Source organism: Lagopus leucura, unplaced genomic scaffold (genome assembly GCF_019238085.1).
Source record: "Lagopus leucura isolate 7727_CA_CO unplaced genomic scaffold, USGS_WTPT01 Super-Scaffold_100001, whole genome shotgun sequence".
Lineage (NCBI taxonomy): Eukaryota > Metazoa > Chordata > Aves > Galliformes > Phasianidae > Lagopus > Lagopus leucura.
In genome coordinates, this window is record NW_024962262.1 from 59854004 (window position 1) to 59875446 (window position 21443).

At 37.2% G+C, this 21443-nt stretch overlaps 1 protein-coding gene across 1 annotated transcript in view; it reads right to left on the bottom strand.

The window, feature by feature from the left end:
- Positions 1 to 21443, bottom strand: part of MAP3K15 (mitogen-activated protein kinase kinase kinase 15) — a 74379-nt gene that overhangs the window by 32404 nt on the left and 20532 nt on the right. Inside the window, exons 3-6 of the mRNA XM_042868066.1 lie at positions 21171 to 21194; positions 12819 to 13012; positions 10426 to 10594; positions 6961 to 7067 (exon numbers count right to left, since the gene is read on the bottom strand). Of these exons, the coding sequence (XP_042724000.1) occupies positions 6961 to 7067; positions 10426 to 10594; positions 12819 to 13012; positions 21171 to 21194 (494 nt within the window). The remainder of the gene's footprint in view (positions 1 to 6960; positions 7068 to 10425; positions 10595 to 12818; positions 13013 to 21170; positions 21195 to 21443) is intronic.

Sequence of the window (21443 nt, forward strand, 5' to 3'; positions counted from 1 at the left end):
AGACAAGTTTCACTGTTGTTAATGTGAACAAAGAGAATCACAGAATCATTAAGATTGGAAAAAACCTTTAACACTACCTAGTCCAACCACCAACCCATCACCACCACATCCACTAACCATGCCCCTCAGTGCTGCATTCACACAGTTCTTGAACACTTTCAGGGATGGTGACTCCTGGGTAGCCTGTGTCAATGACCCACCATTCTACTGGAGAAGAAATTTTCCCTAATATCCAATCTGAAGCTCCCCTGGTGCAACTTGAGGCCATTCCCTCTCATTCTATCACTGTTATCTGGAAGAAGAGGCCACCTTGCCACAACCTCCTCTGAAGAGTTGTAGAGGTTTTAAATCACGTTAAAAATTTTCTGGAGAACAGGTACTGAAAGACCACATACAGTGATGGTGTAAGTCTTGTTTCCTCAGATATACCCAAACTAACTCCTTAAGTGGAGGCTACGTAAAGTGACTGTACTCATTTATTTAATAACAGTTCTATCAAACTATATTTTGTAGGGATCTTAAACTTGGCTATTTTAGAAGTAACATAGAGGACAAAGAGACAACATCTTGTACATATGAAAAAAGAATGACAAAAATAGACAAAAAACAGACATGAAAGAAGAAAGATGGGTAAACAGAACTAAATTAGGCCCTAAGCTGTAAGTCCAGTAGCTCCCAGTAAACAAGTGTGTAACATAGTCGTAGAATTCAGCATGTATTCAATCTTATGGTGAAATGGCAAGAAAAAATTAACTGCTTCCAAGACAAACAGACTCACCTCTGTCTTGTGTAAAAACAGGTTAAATGTTAATGATAACATTAACGTGTGTTACATATTGATTGAAACAGGCTCACTTTAAAGAAAAAAAATACAATGCATAAAGCAAGATTAGTTAAAATAGAAAAGTGCAAAAGTTAACTCTTCTGGATATCATAGGATAAACCTGTGCTCATAAAAGAAAGTACGCAGAGCATTTCAAAACAAGAAGAACTAAAGAAATAGTGTACTAAAGCACTCAAAACAGAAGTAAAGGTTTCTGTCTCCGGGCAGGAAATGTGTGATTTATTGAGTTCATAGAAGGTAAGAAACAATTCTCCATTAAAGATACATTGTTCAGTGCTAATATTTTCTTAAACAACTATATATTAACCTAACACAAGGTATTATTAAAATCAGCTTAGATAGCTTTGTATAAACGGGTTTTTTTTTTAGCATTATTAACATAATTTGATGATTCTGCAATATAAACCAGTATATCAATTACAATAATATGCAATTTTAGGAAAAGTTATCACCTTCTAAAGCAATCCCAAAAAGAGAAGACTAACTGAGAGGGGAAACAAACAAACATAATTGGAAAAACTCATACTTCAAGCTACAAGCAAACTTCTCTTGTCAACATGAACATACACTGTTTGCTTATGTACAGTACCCGTTGCACTGGACTATGATGTATTTACACTTGTTCCATATCCCACAGTTTGGGATCTGCATGTCTGCAAACAGACCTGTGACGCTTTGAAGGCCTGTTTGGCCTTGCAGTACAATGCCAGAAAAGAGATTACCATATACCCTCAAGGCACTGACTTCTATTTTTCTTACCCACTATCAATGACATGAGCTTCCCCATGCTCCCCACAGCCTCTCCAAGTAGGGAAAGCTGAAGCTCTGAATGTTATAATGGGCAGTCATGGATAGAAAGCAGAAAACGTTATCTTTACTGCAGTAAATCGGTGCATTAAGTGAGACTGATTCTGTAAAGCAAATCTCCAGAATATGAATTACAGATAGGACCATTCACTGAATTTTACCTGCTCCTTGGTTACAGGCCAGCTTGCACTGAAATATGTACATTCCTTAATGGTATGACACACTCTAATCATTTTAGAGAAGAAATACTAATTTGAAATAGGTACTTTTCATTGGCAGTCTTCAACGTAGAATTTGTTAGCCTTTTCATGGCTGGCGACTTAAACAACTCTGCATGTACATACAGTGAAAACATGAGTTGGTCTTCTTGATTGCTTTGGTTGGTCTGGGGTTGAGCAATTCCTAAAATTACTTATTCTGAGAATTCTTTCAAAATAAAGTTTGCCCTTCCAAAACTTAGTTTAATGATAAATTAGTTTGAATAAATTGTAGTATTAATCAATTTTCTGACACTACCTTAAAACAGAACACACACTATGGGAGAGCTGTTAACAATACTATTTTTTTTTTCTTTATTAGCACCATCTTAGTTTTCTCAGTACAAACTTTGCCTTGCTAAAACTAGCATAGAAAATAAATAATGCATAATCAGGCTAAATTATAGAATCATAGAATATTCCAAGATGGAAAGGACCCACAAGGATCCTTTGAACTCCTGGAAACATGATAAATGCAAGAGTCACTGCCAGTTGGGAAATAACTTGGAGTTACTTCAAAATACTTACAAATCCCAGTATGAAAACGTCCCCGTATTCAATAAAACACTACCATAATACCACCAGACACACATAAATGAAAGCAAGGAATTAAGAGGACATGAATATTTAAAAAAGAAAGTTGTAGGATTAGAAAGAAACACAAAGTAGGGAAAGAATAATTATCAATGGTATGGAAGAGTTTCTACCTGCAATGGGACAACCCCCTGCTCTCTCCTTGCCTCTTCTTATCTGTTGGTATTTAAGGGATCTAAGATACAAAGTTTCAGATTAAAAATTCACAAACAGCTAAGGGCACCAGAAATATTCCCTCTGGATATCAGTCCTGCCCCATTGCTCATCTCCAAAATTCTCTAGGCCTCTTCCTTATGAAGCTCAAAAATAATTTGTTAGGGTTTACTTTGGTTTGTTCAAGTTTTCTCTGAGTCTCTGCTAAGGAAGAAAGACTACAAAAGTAGCAATAGACCAGCCTTTACAGAAAAGAGCATCTCTTTGCAAATCTATCCTCCTTTTCCATTCTCAAATTTATTTGATAAACACAAAATTTACTGCTCTGTCTCAGGAAGTCCCTGAACCATAAGCTGGCAGATGCATCCTCTTGCATAAGAATAAGATGCTGAGTGGCTTAAGAATGTCTCAGTGACTTCACAGCAGATGAGCTGAATTGCTCCTAACTGCGCAGAAATCTACACAGTGATTTCAAAAAAGTCATAATTTTTGAGAATTGAAATAATTGATTTGATTAGAATTATTTCTACATAAACTCTCACCTGAAAAAAAAAACCCACTAATTAATTAATTAGAGAGTAAAGACTCACTTCACTGAGAATGCAGTTCAACTGAAGAACCTTCAACGTTCACGATAGTGGATGAGGAAACAATCCCAAATTGGTTACTGTGACTAGAACTAAATTTGCAGACCTCTAGATAGCCATGACAATGGAAAAAACCTAGCTTCTTTTTTTCCTTGTGCATGCTGTGGATGTTTTGTGCAAAACGCTAATACAAAATGAGGAACCTCATGATGTGATTTTTCTATATAAAGGTAATCAGAAAACAGAACATTTCAAACAACCCAGTGCTTTTCAATGGGAATAATTTACTTTGGCTACCATTATTCACAATTACTAACAATTTTCTACTTGCACCCTGTTACTCTCTTCCCTTGCTAATTGCTTTTTATGTGTGTATTACATATGTTGCTTGTTAAAATATGCATGCTGAGTTTAGTAACAGTGACTGCAATGTCCTCATCTTTAACAATTAACGATATAATTGCCTGGGAAAGAAACTGAAGTCTTCACATCTCTGACTTTATGCCTGGTCTGAGTTTTGTCTTACAGTAGCCAGAATCTACTCTGTTTTGAAAAAAAACATTGGCATAACCTTTGGCCTCTTTGCAAGCTTCCAGAATTTGAAATTGACTTAATGTCTGGTAGGTCCAGTTTTGCTAAGGCCAAAGTATTTATTCAAATGTAAGTAAGGCAGTCCAGAGGAGGGTGACAGAGATTATGGGGGGCCTGGAGCACCTCTGTCATGAGGAAAAGCTGAGAGATTTGGGGCTGTTCGGCTTGGACAAGACTGAGAGAGGATCTTATCAGTGCTCAATGAGGGAGTCAAGTACATGGGGCCAGGCACTCTTCCACAGTGCCCAGTGACAGAACAAGGGGCAACAGGCACAAACTGGAACACAGGAAGTTCCATCTGAACATGAGGAAGAACTCCTCTACTGTGAGAGTGACAGAGCACTGGAACAGGCTACCCATGAGAGGCTGTGGAGTCTCCTCTGGAGATATTCAAAATCCAGCTTTGACACTTTCCTGCATAATCTGCTGTAGGAATATTGCTTAAGCAGGGAGTTAGACTAGATGATCTCCATAGGTCCCTTCCAGACCCTATGATTCTGTAATGTACTTTGTTCCTGCTAGGCTCAGTTAGTGATACTGTGCAACATTTACCATTCTATTGATTTTAGCATTCCAAACAGTTCAAGTAAAAACACAGTTCTGTATTTTTATGAATAGACTCTGATAAACCTTCATTAAAATAATTGTTAAAACCGACAGAAAGAAAAAAGGTGGTTCAAAAGTCCCACGGAAGATGCTAAAAGCAACACTAGGCGTCATTTTTTACTTAACTGAACTTGTTCTGAGTGTTCCAGTCCTAAACTCTGGACTTTGGTCCAGCATTTTGTTCCAAGACACAACACCTTCTGTAAAGGTTGAATTCCACATTATTTTTGATGAAAACTTGGTCATTCATTTCTTTAAAAAATTCCATAGCAACGTTTAGATTGTTCCCAGAACAGAGGTGAAGTCATGTTGGTTAAGGCTAATGCTGAATTTAATGAAATCAGCCAATGGGGAAAGCAGGTGCATGAGCAAATCCATTTAGTCTTTGACAAGGGGTCTATTGCTACTTTCAAAACAACACTGAAGATTTAATGGCACGAAGACCATGTACTACTCAATATACAAAGTTTTTAAGATAAAGAGGGTAAAGAACTGCACTAGTTTTATTATGCACAGGTAAATGGCAAGGTTTTAAAAACTGTTGTCCAATCAAATCAGGTTTTCCTAAGGACAAGACATGATCTAATGACGACTGCAATGTCTTGAGTCAAAATATGCCAAATTCTCTTTGTTGAAACAACTTCTCAAGAGATCATAAGGATAACTTAAGGAGATTTGAATTTTAGAAGCTTTCAAAGATCAAGTCTGCAATTTTTAGGGGTTGGGGGAAAAATAAGGTGGAAAACCATACCACTGTACAGTCAGGAAACAAACTACAACATGGTTTAAAATGCATATCATCACCAAGAAGCAGTAAACCACTACTTTAAAATGCAAGTTTATATTGTACATAAAAATTTTACACTAAAAACTCATTTTCTCTTATTTTTAAGAAACACAATGTGATAAGCATATTTCAACAGATGGGATAAATACCAGACCAAACAGCAAAATTCTCTGCCTTCATGTGTTCAGAACTAAATTTTCTGAGAGATATACCTTAGCAGAACAAGTTACAAGACTAAATAAAAGGTTCATCAGCTGAGACTTAGTAATTCATTATATGAAGAGCTGAGGAGAATCAGGACACACTGCGTTCATTTCCATTCTTAGAAAACAAAACCACACACCACAACAACGTAAGCCAAATTATGCATCAAAATTAATTATTTATTCTTCTCTTTCCTAAAAAGATTTTGTCGTCATTCAAGTTCATGTTATAGTTCCAAATATAGTTTAAAAAAATAGTTAACTTTTTCCTTGAGGGGTTTGGAAATTGGAAATAATTTGGGGATTAATTTCTTCACATAAAGGCACTTACCATTGCAATCAATTCATGTTTCAGAATTGTTTTTTTTTTTTTCTTTTTAAATTGAAAACATATATTTTATACAGGGTTTATGCCTTCAAAAAAAATCTCTAATGGCAAGTTATCATAAAAGCACAGACATCAGAATTATGTGTATTGTCAATCATGCTGTGTACTCTGAGAATACTATTCAGTAATAATCAATACTTTATTCTTCCTGATATCTCTTCAGGCTACTTGCTACTGCATCACATTGAGATGATCACTAAGCTTATTAACAAACCACCAGACCTTTTTCAAAAATCACTGTCTTCTATGAACTTTCCAACTGACATGTACTGCATTCTTTGTTCCTATGCACACAGCCTGTATTTGGCTGCATGAGAATGAACTTCATCTGTAGGGAATACATTATATAAAACAGTAAGAAACTGCTTCTTGACAATGAGGAAGTGATACCTGATTCTTTTTTCTGAGCAGCAATTTTATATTTACTCCTAAGTTTGTCAAAACTGTCAAATGGTTTGAAATGGAGTTATCACCACTATCTGTAAAACACCATACATGCAGACAGAAAACCCCCTTTTTCTGGTAAGATTTTCCCATCAATGACTGCTTTTCTAAATCTGTTACTAAGTTCTTAAGACCCTTCATATGCCATCCTGATGCTGTGCAGTACCAATTTTTAGTTTAATGGCAGGTCTCAACTATAAATAACATGTGGATTTCATCTAAGCAGTTACTTCCATTAATGCATTTAATTTTGCGTGTATAAAATCTACTTTCTGATACAATCTTAATATATCTTCTTTAGAAACAGAGCGAATATTATACATATGAACTGTAGAAATGTGTAGCTATCTAGAAGAATTCAACACATATTTCTGTGCTTCCTAATCTAGAAAAGATGAATCAGGAAATAGCCTGTATGTGCAGATTGCCTTTCAACCTTTCAAGGAAGCTGCTTCATGAACATGTACTCACAGATCAAGTAACACTTGTTATGCATCACTTCCAAATCTATTATGCTAAACTTTGTGAGATGTTCAGAATCAGACTCAGAACAGTTTCAGCCTGACCAAAACATCACCAGTATCAATGAAATCTTTCATCAGTGGCCTTTGTAACAGATCCTTATCTACAGATAAATATATATAACCCTATTTGAAACAACAGCAATATAATGAAATATGCTCAAACAGCAATCCTTACCTGTTCAAAGCAAATGCATAATGAAACTTAATGTTGTGTTGATCAGCCAGGTCACATGTAGGAAGCATTTCTAGTGTTTCTACCAGCTTCACCATAGCATCATAGTCCTAGTAGGAATAAAACAAAATTAATTTTTTATTTTTTTTTAAAAAAAAAGACAGAAATACAGAAGCTTGAGATCACCTCCAGGAGAGGAAAGTATCAGTAACCTAAAATTTATCATGACAGCTAGACAGGTCATGACAATGCTGCACCTTTTCCTCACCAACACGAGAGAACTGATTGGTGACATCAGGATTGCAGGCTGCCTAGGCTGTAGTGACCATGCAACAGCACAGTTCAAACTCTTTAGCAATATTAGACAGGCAAAGAGTAAACTCAGGAAGCTTAGTTTTACAAAAACCTACTTCCAGCTCTTCGAAGAGTTCATCAATAAAACTCCCTGGGAATCTGTCCTCAAGGACAAGAGAGCAGAGCAGAGCTGGCAGATCTTAAAGGAAGATCTTAGGACACACGTGCTCTCCATCCACAGGTGTATGAAGTCAGGAAAGGAAGGAAAGAGATATGGCAGAAGTGGGACCAGCTGGTTAAACTGGAGAGTAAGAAGAAAATGCACTGGCAGTGGAAGCAGGGACTGTAAAATTGGGAGGAACATAGGGATACTGCTAGGCTGTTTAAGGTCAGGAAAACCAAGGCCCAACTGGAACCGGGCTTGGGCAAGGGGCACAAAGAAGGATAAGAAAGGCTTCTCTAGGTACCAGAAACTGAAAGTCAAGTAGGGTGTACCCTCCCCACTGAGCAATACAAGAAGGTTCGTAACAACAAACAAGGAAAAGGCTAAGATACTCAACAACATTTTTCTCAGTCTTCACAAGCAACTCCCTTACAGACAGCCCTTGAGTGGACAGTTCATAAGGTGGGAACTAGGGGAGCATTGCCCCTCCTGTTGTAAGCAAAGATCAAGTGCATGACTCCAGAGGAACCTGAACAGCTGTAAGTCTATGGATCCCAAAGAAACACATCCCAGAGTCCTGAGGAAATTAGCTGATACAGTTGCCAAGCCATTGTCAATATTTGAAAAAAAGTTGTGACAGTCATATGAAGTCCCTGGTGACTGGAAAAAAGACAATGTCACACTTATTTTTAAGAAGGGTAGAAATGATGATCCAGGAAAGTACCAATCTGTCAACCTCACCCCTGTGCTTGGGAAGATCATGGAGTTTCACAGAAGCTATGATAAAGACATGAAAGACAGAGGAGAATGGGAGATCTAGCATGGCCTCACCAAGGGAATCTGCTGCTTGAAAAGCCTTGCCGCTGTTTATGATGGCATAACTGCATCAGTGGCAAGAGAAGAGCCACTGATATCATCTATCTGGACACCAGTAAGGCTTTGACACTGTATACCCCACAACATCCTTTTCTCCAAATTGGAAGGACACTGATTTGATGGGTGGATTGTTCAATCCACAAGGAACTGGTTGTGAGATTGTGTCCAGAGAGTGGTGGCCAATAGCTCAAAGTCCAGTTAGAGAACAGTGACAAATGGTGTCCCTTAAAGGTAGTACTGGGACCAGTTCTCTTTAATACGTTCATCAAAGACATTAATAGTGGGATTGAGTGTAATTTCAGTAAATTTGCAGATGACAACAAGCTGTGTGATGCAGATGGCACACCTGAGTACAGGATGTTATTCAGAGAGATCTAGACAGGGTGAAACAGCGGGCCCACGAGAACCTCATGAGGTTCCATAAAGCCAAGAGCAGGGTGTTGCACCCGGGCCACGGAAACCTCTGTTATCAGTACAAAGTGGGGGATGAAAGGATGCAGCACATCGTTGCAGGAAAGGATCTGAGGGTACGGGTGGATGGCAAGCTAGATTAGCCAGCAATTTGCCCTCATATCCCAGAAAGCCAACTATATCTTGGGCTGCATCCAAAGAAGTGGGGTGAGCAGGCCAAAAGAAATGATTCTGCCCCTCTACTTTGCACTGGTGACACTTCACCTGGAGTACTGCATCCAGATGTGGAGTCCTCAGTACAGACCTGAAAGTGGCCTTTCAGTATATAAAGGAGGGCTATAAGAAAGGAGACAGACTCTGTAACAGGGTCTGTCGTAACAGGACAAGGGCACATGGTTTCAAACTAAAAGAGGGGTGGTTTAGATTGTATATAAGGAAGAATTTTTTTTTACAATGAGAGTGGGAGAGGCACCAGCACAGATTGCCCAGAGAGGTGGTGGATGCCTGGGGACAGTCCAGGTCAGGCTGGATGTGGCTCTGAGCACCATGATGTAGCTGTAGGTGTCTTGTTCACTGCAGAGGAATTGGACTAGATGGCCTTTAAAGGTCACTTCCAATTCAAAAGATTCTGTGATTGCATGACAGTGTCTCAGGTGACTTTCCTTAGAAGTGGGTCAATACTTATCTTTTCCTCCATTCAGCGCCAATTCCTCCATGCAATCCACAATACCCTTAGCCATTTACCAGCACTATGAATCAGAAGTGTTGAGTCTGGCTGTTTCAAGCCTTATTGAGTGCTTCTGATGAATTACACTTCATCAGGTCACTGCAAAATTCTATTTTGCATAGCTTGTTTTGCAGAACTTCAGCTGGCTGTGAATTCATTTTACTTTTTCAGGAGGTTGACAACATGTACACTGCTGAATTGGCCAGCTCACTGAGATCACGGATGGTCTCACACTACTTAATCTGTGCGTTCAATATATATTTAAGTGTGATTACATTTCTCCAGGAAGACATTTCAAAGGAGTGCAAATGCTCACCAGAGGTGACAAAAAATGATATGGATAAGAAGCAGCAAGGGAATATAAATCTCAGAATGAAAAGTTGGGTGATGCAGAGTGATACAGTCACCCACCGCTCTCATGTCTCATTTGTACTTGCCAATAACCAACTTAGCTCCTGAAGGGAAAAAAAAAAAACAAACCAACAACTGTTGAATGGTTGGAAGTACATTTTAAAAGTGGTATCAAACACAGAGCCTGGAAGCTCAGAAATACAGTGTGTAAACTGCATTTAAACAAAATCACACAAAAAAGGTGTGCCTACTTTTTAAAAAGAAATTAGTGTTTCATTCAGTTACAGTTAACAACTTGGACACTTCTGGTCAATACATTGGTCGAAAGAAATCAATTTTATTAGTTTCCAAACTGGAAGAGAGCAAGAAGGGGCAGGGAAGAAAAGAGCAAAAATCCATTTTGCTTGGATCAGCTTTCATTATTTATATATTTTAAGGAGGTTAAAAATGACAGAAAATAAGCAAGAAAGTCTCCTAATTAGCGTCTCTTGTTCACAAGTAAAATAAATAAGAGTCTACAGCCCCTTATAGCTTAGTGGTCAAGTCAAACAGTGCAGAAATTTAGGGTCAGCTTTGAATCACTCTTTAACAAGCAAGTTGCAAAATCCCATAGTAAAATCACCTTCTTTAGTCTTTAGAAACATACCTGTATATCTCGGTAAGAAAGAAGCAGGTTTATGACAATGTCAGAAGTCAGCACTTCAGTATTATCCATACGAAGCTTAATTCTAGCCAGCTCCTTAGCCAGTTCATCTCCTTGGTACTTCTCTCTAGCCTTCCTAATATCATTTAGCAGCGTTTCTTTATAATAGGCACTGAAGAAGACAGACATGGAAAGAAGACTTTAGATATTTCTTATGAAACAGAATCATTTAGCTTAGAAAACACCTTCAAGATCACCAAGTCCAACCACCAATGTGACCTACTAAATCCTATCACTAACCCAGGCCCCTTGGTGCCACACGTCTCTTAAATACAGTGATGGGGTCTCCACCATCACACTGAGCAGGGGAGGGCAACTATGAAACATAGCTGTATTTCTAATAAAAAGTACCATTTCCTCAGAGAGAAAACTACATCAAATGTTTCATCTAAACCTGAATTTTTCACCAGTTCATACATCCACCTTGCTTCACCTCAGTCTACTGGGCTATGTATCATTACCAGGATTTTGAGATGATTTTTTTTGCCACAGTAGAACTGGTGCCTTTTTTGGTCCATTACTGACAATTACAGACACAGAACTTTGTATCTCTCTCCTTAAGAAGACAGTACTTGGAGTGACATAGAGACATCATTGTGACGTAAAGAGGAGATACAGGATGTTATAATCAAAAGAGGAAAGAAACTTTCAAACAAAAACCAAAACAAGCCACCAAAAGCTAACCTACTTGTAGTTTGTTTGATGAACACAATGCATCATGTGTATTAAAATAAATATAATACATAACATAAAATCCAACAATAGGAGTTTCACAACTTATTTTAGTGCACATTGTAATGCCAGAGATTTGGAAGAGTACAAAACTGTATCCTGTTATCAATATCACAGTTATAAACCACCTGAACAGACTACCTAGAGTAAAGGCGATCTGCAGCAATTTATGAAGCTAACAGCTGGGAAGTTAGCAGATACCTGACAGATACTCAAGACAGCAAAGCCACGTATTCACTACTGAAAAGCTTTCAAAATACTGTCAAATGGAAGTCAGGCCTAATTCATCATGCAGTACCAATGTCAAGTTTGTATCTTCTTCCAGGTTAATGAAAATTAGCCCCTCTTGTGTTAACCAAACCTAAGACAGATATTGTGGTGATCTTATTTGAAATATTTTTTAAAAGTATCCACATGACTTAGGAATGGAAGCACCACTTAAGAATGATTTTACACATGAACTTTTCAAACATTCAAGCTTTTGGCAAAAATGTGGGGTCATCAAGCTACATCTTCCTCCTCACTGAGATCTACCACAATAGCATTTAATTCTGTATCAGTCCAAAAGCTCTATACACCCTGAAAACTGGAGAAAATTGGCTTGACTGCAGTGCTTTAATAAAATATTACCCTTATGCTGACAAGCTGTACTGACATTCCACTCCTCTTCTTGTCCCTTTCCTTAAAGTGGGCCTGTGTTGCCTATCTGTAGCTTCCACTCCAGCACTTCTTTGGAGAAGCAGGAGGCAGCTTGTGTTTTTTCAGGCCAGCACTTTCCCAGACACTGACCAGCAAGGTGCCAAAGAATGGCAGATCTGCTGTGAATGGTGGTGAAAGTGGTGAGGGTGTGTATGGGCAGGTATATCTATGGGTCCCAGCAGTGGAATGGGCAATGACGCAAGAGAAAACAAAACAATAACTGCTACCTCATGCTTAAGACACAGGGGAAAAGATAACCTAGAAAGTCAGTCTCTCCCAGGAGAAAAAAAAAAAAAAAAAAAAAGAAAAAAAAAGACCAACTGCAAAGTACAGGAGGGACCATCCAGAGGGAGACACTTCCGCCTCCAGCCCAAGTCCTCAAAACTCCAACAGTCCCCTGTACATGCAGCTGAACAGTATCATGTTTACCAGATGATATCAGAAGGCTAATATTAAAACAAACAAGTAAACAACAACTGAAAAAAAAAGGAAGAGTTACTTTCTATTGCTGCCACAGATATATATACACATCTTTGTAGTGACACGAAAAGATGATCTGTGGCTTTGAGTTCTATGAAAAGGCAGTGACTTTATCTCCTGTTAGAACCTCATACCCCGTAAGTCAAACTTAAGCACTCTACTTACTGGTGGACTCACTGTGCTTACTGATACTTTAGAAAGTAACTATAAATCACTTCCTAGCATAACACGGTTAGTTAATTGCAACAGCTAGGGGACAGTGATCTGGAAAGCACTTAAGATAGCCTCTTTTATTACTACATTAAGTGCAGTGAAAAAAAAAAAATCAAAATCAAAATCAATGCTACTAGGAACTCTGTATCTTTTCCCACAGCATTAAAAAGAGAATATCAGAGGTTCTGGAAGTGAGTGAATTACAAAATTACCATGATGTAACATGAACATCCTTGAGAAGGCTGATAAACCTGTCCACCAGGGGGACACAGAGTGGCCCCAAGATATTGTCCCAGTTGGGATGTATATACTCAGAAGCTCTTCTCTGGGCATCACTTTCACAGCAGAAGTAGTCAGCACAAGGGCTAACAATGTATGGAATGAAATAATAATTTCCACTGGAAGCCTAAAAGAAAAACAAATGTAGTTTAGAAAACAATTTAAAGTGGAAATACATTTGTGTAAACACAGGAATTATTTACAGTCAGAAAAAAACAGCTTTGGGTTGGCACCTAAAAAAACAAACAGATTTAGGTTGGCACCTAAGGAAGTTTTAGTGCAGTATTTAACACAATATTTGCAAGCATTAAAATCAACAAATTTTGTATGGAAGAGTTAGAAATATTAGTAAGTAATAAAAAAAGAGTTTGGATCTGTAGTTTAGTGCAATAAAACTGTTCACCCCAGGGATGGGGCAACCACAGCTTCTCTGGGCATCTGTGCCAGGGCCTCACTGCCCTCTAAAGAATTTCCCCCTAACATCTCACCTAAATCTTCCCTCTTTAAAGACATTCTCCTGTGTCCTATCATTATCAAACTGGGTAAAAAGTCTCTCCCTTTCCTGTTCATAAGCTACTTTCAAGAACTAGAAGGCCACAACAAGGTCTCCCCAGAGCCTCTTCCTCTCCATGCTGAACAAGCCCATCAGTCTCAGCTTTTCTTTGCAGGACAGGTGCTCCAAGCCTCTGATCATCAGAATAGCCTCTAACGCATGCTGCCATTAAGCATCAAATATAAAATTAAAATTAAAATCCATGCCTTGAAATATCTAAGATTTTTAACACAAAAAATCCCAAACCAAAAATCCTTAATAGGCTATAGACAGTGCAAATGTGATCAAGGTCCTGAAGTGGGTGAGGAAATAGGAAATGCCTTTCAGAAAATACAGTTAAGTTCAGATTCAATTCTTATGCTCCTGAGTAAGACCATAAAAGCAGTTAACTAAGACTAGAAAGACTGATATCCTCTTTCAAGCTACAACAGTTCTCCATTGTTAAAATAAAAGTAAAAACTCAGCCAAACAATGCATTCAGAGTCATTATAAGCCCCAAAGCATGGGGCAGTATAACACAGCTAATGCAGTCAGCTGCCACTGAGTATCTATCTGTTGTCACCTTGGGGATACCACGGTATCAAATGTGTACAAAAATATAACTTTCATTTTACTTCAGATCATCTAAGACTGCAGTAAAGCAGCAGCCATTTAAAGTCACTGGGATACTGGGAGAATGCTGAGAGGACTGAAATAATGAAGATGAGGACAGCACGTTTTTATGTACATTAAGAAACTGCAAGACAAAAACAAACTGTTCACAGAAAATAACAGAGTATTCAGCTACTGAAAATATAGACAGCAAAAGCCTGTTGCTGATCTGGATTTGGAAGGATTTAGAACTTTAAATGATTTCTAATGGATAAAGATCAAGCAACGTTCATTCTTCACAAACCTTGCAGTACTGTACCTCTGTTGCAATAATACCATTACCTGTTGCAATGTTACCTCTACTTTCTATGGAAAAAAAAGTTGCAATTTAAGCAACCAGTATGTTAAAATTATTTAGTCCAAAGTTTATTCAAATATGCACTAAGTTATGTGCAATGCAAAAGCTGCTTGAGTATTATTTCTATTTTTAAGCCCATAACAACAAATTAGGTCTTCCTGCAATGGGGACAACAGCATCAATACAAGCTGAAAGCAAGATACAGCTTGTGATGCAAAGAGAAGTGCAGTTATCTCCCAAAATAGCAAAGCAATTTTCAGAAAATACTAAATGGCATGGATGAGGCATTATATTTCTCAAGTTCATCTATTTGACTGAGGCTTTTGCCTCTTTCTGGATAGCAGAATCTGTGCATTTGAAAATACATTTTCTCCACACCATAAATATTTTTACACACAGAAATCAGGAAAACTACACATATTTCAGTGTTTGAAGAGCAACCACCACAGCTGTAGCTCCAAAGATTTGTTTGTCATGTTTGGGAGTTCATTCAGGTGGCAATGGATGCCTTTGGTACTACATGCAGAGCAAAAGATACCCTGCCTCCTGGCAGAAATATCACTGAATAAAGCACGAAGGAAACAAAACACTGTATGCCCCTTAGAACTACTTTCCAATTTGTAGCCATTCCACCTACAAATACATATAATTTAATTGCGATAAGTTTATATCTTTGTAGTTTATATAGATCACACACTGAGTTGGTTTATTTCGGAACTATTAGCCATTTTTATCATCTTATTCAGAGAAATTTTTAGGTTTAAGAAATGTAGAAGTATAAAAATAAAAGAAAGACAGACTGAAAAAAGAAAAAAAAAAAAAGAAGAAAAAGGAAAAACTCTCAGCAAATAATGTATGAGCTAGCAGTGACACTTTTGTATTCAATCACAACAGTTCCAGCCACCAGAAAAAGAGCCCAAAGTAGGAACATTAAAAAAATTACAGAAAATAGCTGCAAGTAAGTTGAGAAAGGAACCTGCTTTTTAAAGGAAAAGGGTGGAAGGAACTAAGGACAGAATCACACCTTTACTGAAGTAGTTAGGCCTGCAGAAGTCATTTTAAGATGTTGGCATGATGGGCTAAATGTAGTGCTTTTTTCTTAAAATACTCCTCTAAGTATTTTAAGGCTGTTAAAAGTGAACGTTTGACCTTGATAACAGAAACAGTTGGGTTGTTGATTTTTAATCATCTTGCTACAGTTATTCTGGCCAAACTGCCACTTTGTGACAGAGATACCAAACTAGAATTTAAGGGCTATTATTCTGAATGTGGAGTAAAATCTCTGCATCTTCAGAGAGGGAATTTTGCCTTCACAGCTAACAGCTCAGCTATTCCACTCCAGCCATGTCGTCCTTTTTGTCAATCACTCAAGGAGCATTAAGAGTGCTCACCCTCACTTACCAAGCAGTTGGAAGAGCAACATGCCAGATGACAGAAAATGACTCAAAGAAGTCACATGCTTTGAGTATTCAGGGAGACTAATGGACTTTTATCTGAAGAATTCATCATAAGAATCCATTCATACCTTAAGAATTTAAGTTTCCACAGTAGTAGATTTCTATGCCATCACATCCCTATCTACCTTACAATATAGGTGACTCTAAAATATCATCAACTTTTTAGAACACCTCCTGTTCACAAGTTGAACATAAGTGGTGTCATTATATAAATATTGCAAGAAAGATTATTGTAAAACAAACAATCCACACACAAGATCTAGGTTGCAAGTAACATGTACTCTGAGATTACCATTGGTGCGAAAGAAAGCATAACTTTTATAGCACCCTTACACAAAAATGCTATAAACACAGTAAGAAGATGGCATGTTTATTAAGAGAAAACAGACATAAAATGATGCATACTTTGCCTATCAGGCTACCACTGTGGTATTCAGGAGGTACTTCAACCCGAAGAAAAATTTTGTGGTTGGCAACCTACTCCAAATTGAAATAAAGCAACAAAGAGGAAAATACCACCATAAAACAGCATGAGAATCAAAACAACAGACATGAATAGAGAAACGATTAAAGAAAGAAACAATGGAGAAGGAATACGACTATTTATAGTAAATCCATTTTTACAAAAACAAGAAAAATAGCAGAGCACGTTGCCAGCAAGAAAGTAGAATGTAAGGTTTCTTTATTTTTCTACACATCTCCTTGTATCACCATTAACTTGCTTTAAAAGTCTGACTTCTTAACAGTGGCAGATTCATTACCTGATTAGTTATCTATAAGCCAATTGCTACAAATGCACCTCCCTTGAGACAGTAACATTTCCATAATTACTGTCATAAATTAATTTTAAAAGCCTTAGTTTTCATTATGCAAATAATAACTGTGTTATATGTAATGATCAGAAGTATTAAAAATATTTTTTACTATTTCTTCTCAAAAAGGAATAACAATCAACTCTAAGCTACTCTTCTCTCTTTCATTCTGTGCCCTTGTGAAACTCTTACCACTTCTGCTGCCTCCAACTTTTTAGTAATAAATTAATAGACAAACACCATACAATCTTTTATAAACTGCAAAAATAATTCATATATATATATATATATATAAAGCCATTCTATAATACTACTTCTTCACATTATCAAATTCATACAGGGTGGTTATACTTAATTCAATCCATGGGACTACTAAAGGGGAGAATGAATCCAAAAGTCAAAATCTTTTTATTTAGATTTCTTATATGTTCACTGACTTGAAGAATTAGATATGTAATTTATACAGCTATTGAAGCTCTGAAGAGACTTGGGGCCAATCTCAACAAAAACTGATTTTTCAACATAAAAATTTCTTTGGCGAGGATAAATTTCAATCTTGTTTCCTTTGGATCAAGGAGAAATTTGCTAACAGCTCCTCCATAGCCAAGGCATCACTATCCTCTATAATTAAAGAAAAAAGAAAAAAACCCAAACATTTAAATCTCAAAATATTTCTTCAGGTAAACAGACCTAAGTAATAATAAACTTTTTGGTTTAATAGCTATCCAACTTCCCTTTAAATACCTTCTCCCTCCCCACCACCCTTCAAATTAACAGTTATTCAAACTCCTTCAGATCTACTATCAACTTATCAACTAATGAAAAATTTTCTTTATATTCTGAACTTGCTCTAGTAATTTTTCCACAAGGGAAGTTCTAGCTTACGTTCTCAGTGTCACATTCAAATAAACTAAACGGATCAAAACATTCAGTGCTAGAACTATTGTAAGAAGGTCTGAACATTCTGCTTCATGACTCCAGCAGTTTTTAAAACACTACTTGTGCACCTTTTCTTCTCTCCATCTTGGACATCTTTACACATTATTCCTTAAAATTCTGTAGAGGGAGACAAAATTTCCCTACTGAGAACAAAAACAAACAAATCAAGGATATCAACAATATTATGTACCAAAATATAATAATATTCCCATGGATTTTGTGTAATGCTAAATTGGGGGAAGATTTTCTAAGCAATTCAGGCTTTGGAAAATCCTTGGAATTTTATTTCTTTCAGTAAATCTGTAGTAACATTAACATCTAAAGAAACTCCAACGCGCAAGCCAGTTTTCCAGAGAGAAATGCATTTTCCTGTACCCTACAATCTGGTAGTGCTCTCAGACCTTAAGCTGTCCATAACAATGCAGGAAACACATTGTTCTGTCCAAACGGACATCTGCTATCTGTGTTATCACTGATAATTTTGACAGAAGAAAGGGAGCTGTACCCAAACTGTAAGCGAAATTAGCAGAAGGTTGTCCTCAAACCTCCAAGGAGCTCTACGGAAGGAAAACTCATGGGGCACAGGCAATATTGACCTTGCATGTCATACAAGTGCAGTTCTGTTTTGGGAACTGAACTCCCACAGCCCACAATTCTTTTATAAATCTAAAATCTAAATAAACAATAAATTATTGATTCAGAACTTTTACTAATTGTTTGTGGGAGTCAAGTAGATCTGAATCACATCCTTCAGCTTTTTTTTATCCTGGAAATCTTTGTTCCTGGACAGTGGAAGGAAGCTATAATCCTAGTTTTCCTACTCCTACACTTTTTTTTTTCAGATGTGAAGCAATTAAATATCTCAGGCACACACCACCACAGCTTGCCACTGTATAATTTTCACTGTTAGATCAGCTGTGCACAAGTCAACTTTCAAATCAATGCTGTAACTTTTTCTATGCATTGTTTTCAGCTTTATGTCCAGTTTCCTCACTTTTGCATCACTCCTGATGCAGAGTTAGCGTAATATTTTCCTTGCAAGGAAAATATCAACTTTTTTCAAGACCTGCTAAAAAAAAAAAAATCACCACTAAGGACACACAACACATTCATCTTTTCTGCATCTTTAGTGTGGTTCCACATTCATTCTATGCTGTTATCTTTTGCAATTTTGTACATGATTTGAGATTTGCAGGATAAGTAGCAAAGGTGAGGGCAAGAAAACCTGAGACAAAGATCCTAACTGCAGAACTGCATGCAGAAAGTTTCACTCTTGCTGCTGGAAAAATGGTGCAATGTGTCTGGTAGCAATCTCAATTACCTTCTTTCATTACATGAGCACAGACACAGAGTACTGAAGCAGCAAGAGGACTTCTCTTCATAAAACCAGTAACGGTATACCTGTGGCTACCTTTGGACTGGAGGAAGGCTTAGCAGATGAAGTATCTATCCTTCTTCCAACATATCTCCACACTCCAGTGAAGAGTGCACGTAAGCTCTTTCTGCTACATCACAGCTGTGACGGAGGCATACCAATAGAAAGATCAGTTCAACCAGGAAATGTGAAAGTACAGACTCGTAGCAGAGTACATTAAGTGCTATATGTAATGGTTAGAAATGAAACTGCAGTGGTTACATGACTATTTACCTCACCCGATGTAGTAAATTCATGTCAATTCTGTAACTACCTATCTAGCACAGTAACCCTAATTAGCAATGGCCCTCCAAAAAAACTGATACAGAACTTTTGTTTGTTTGCAGGAGTCAATCTAAATGGCATTCCCCATCTTTTCCTACCCTGGAAATCCTAATTCCTGGACAGTGGAAGGAAACTACCTTCCCAGTTCTCCTATTCTTATGTGATATATTTTATCAAGCACTAAACCAGTAGCACAACTCTGGACTGCAGCAAACTACATGCCTCTCCAGACACATCTTGTGGCTTGCAAGGAGAGCAACTGTCTATTTGAAGCCAGTTCCAACTTAGAAAAGGATTAAGTTTGAACTTATTAATTATTTAGCTTGTTAATCAGTTTACTGCTATTTCAGATAAAAAAAAAGATTAAAAAGTGCAACATGGGAGCACATTACAATAAATTTACTATCTAAGAGAATACAAATAACTTTGAGTAATATGAAAAGTCAAGAATCCATACTTGATATTTTAAGTCAGTTATTTTTTCTTCTGTATTTCACTCACAATGGTCTTTGTAATCTAAGCACTTGAAGGAAGTAGGCTACACAACTCCTCCCCTCCCACCTTTTTAGAGGAGTGATCAGGATGCCAGTTTCAAAATCCCTCCTTGCGCTTTTTGCTAACCTGGTGTTTCCAGGTCTGATGCAGGAAACTTTATCAAATCCACTTTTTCTTCTCTTCCACATGAAGCTGAAGGAGGTCCTAACTCCCTTGTGGGGAGAGAATCAGACAAAAAAAAAGACTGCAGGCTGCTATTCCATGGCACTAGGTTGAACTCCACTTTTGCACCACCTAAATGGTTCTTGTCACAATTCTCCCTCTGGCTCTGGAGGGGAAAGCATACACTTGTGACATCCACCAATTATGGCCTGAAGATGGAAGTAGCATTATTCACAAGGAAACTTCAAGCTGTTCTGAGGCCTCTTTCCACAGAGCTGCAGACTAGGAAATGCAGTTCCCACTGCACAGTGAAACCAGATCAAAGATATCAAAGATCACCACAACAGACAGGAAAAGGACTTGGACTTACTCAACCTGATCTATCTTTAGCCTATATACTTGCTGCAGCCAAGTATAAACTGTAACTCAAAATAAGCAGCTGTAACTAATAAGTTATCTCTTTTAGTTCTCTTTTAAAAGATCAGTTTAACAAAATCAAAAGCCATTTTACTGTTTTCATCCTGTTTAGGATTACCTCAGAAAAGAATGAAAGTATATAGGAAACGTATAAAGGTTCAAGATTTTTATGAATTCAATAGCCCTCACTATAGCAGTGTTTAATGAAAATAACCACTAATGGAAAATATCAAAAAATACATGTGTGCAAGACATTGTGGTATATTACAGTAAGCCTAAAATAACTACTGAATTGTATCTTTCTTGAGGTTTACTTACTTATTTGGTTTTTCTTGCATTAAAGTTAAAAATGTTTTTAATTGAGGAAGGTTTTGCACTCCTCAGCAAAACCTGTGAATTTGTGAAGAAGATGGGTACAGAGTGGTCAGATCTGCTTGATGTACAGCCTTAATAAGGTATCACACACACATACGTATTCATACAAATGAGTGAAAGTGGTAGAGGTAGAAACGGACTTTGAAATTCCAAGTCTACATTTTTATCTATGAAAGTACCCATATAACATATCTGCTGGAACTTCTCTAGAAATTGAACAGGAGCTCCTAACGAAAAGTAATTTTTTTAATCTATCTTTTCTTTTGAAAGGAAATCAGTAAGATTCATTAGCTGGTACCGTGTGCAAGGAAAACAGACTTCCTAGTACCATAAAGAGCATATATAAACCTGGTAACTTTGTTGTTAGAGTTGCTTCAACTGTAGCATTCATTTTCTGCTTTAAAATGAATGTAGATTTAATACTTACTGTATTTTTCTGAGATACCATATCCTGGAAAAAAAAAAGAGAATAAAAACAGTCATTTTTACTGAGAATAATTATGTTCAATAAAACTAAATGGTAGGCACCAACTAAATGTGCACACATACAAATGTGTTCTTCAACTCATAACCTCCTTTTACTGCCATATCAACTTCCAAGTAAAGGGCAATGTCAAAAAAAATCTCCATAGTTCAGTTTCAGAAAGAATTAATGATTCAGAGAATAAACCTATTTAAATTAGTGCTCAGAAGATAAAGA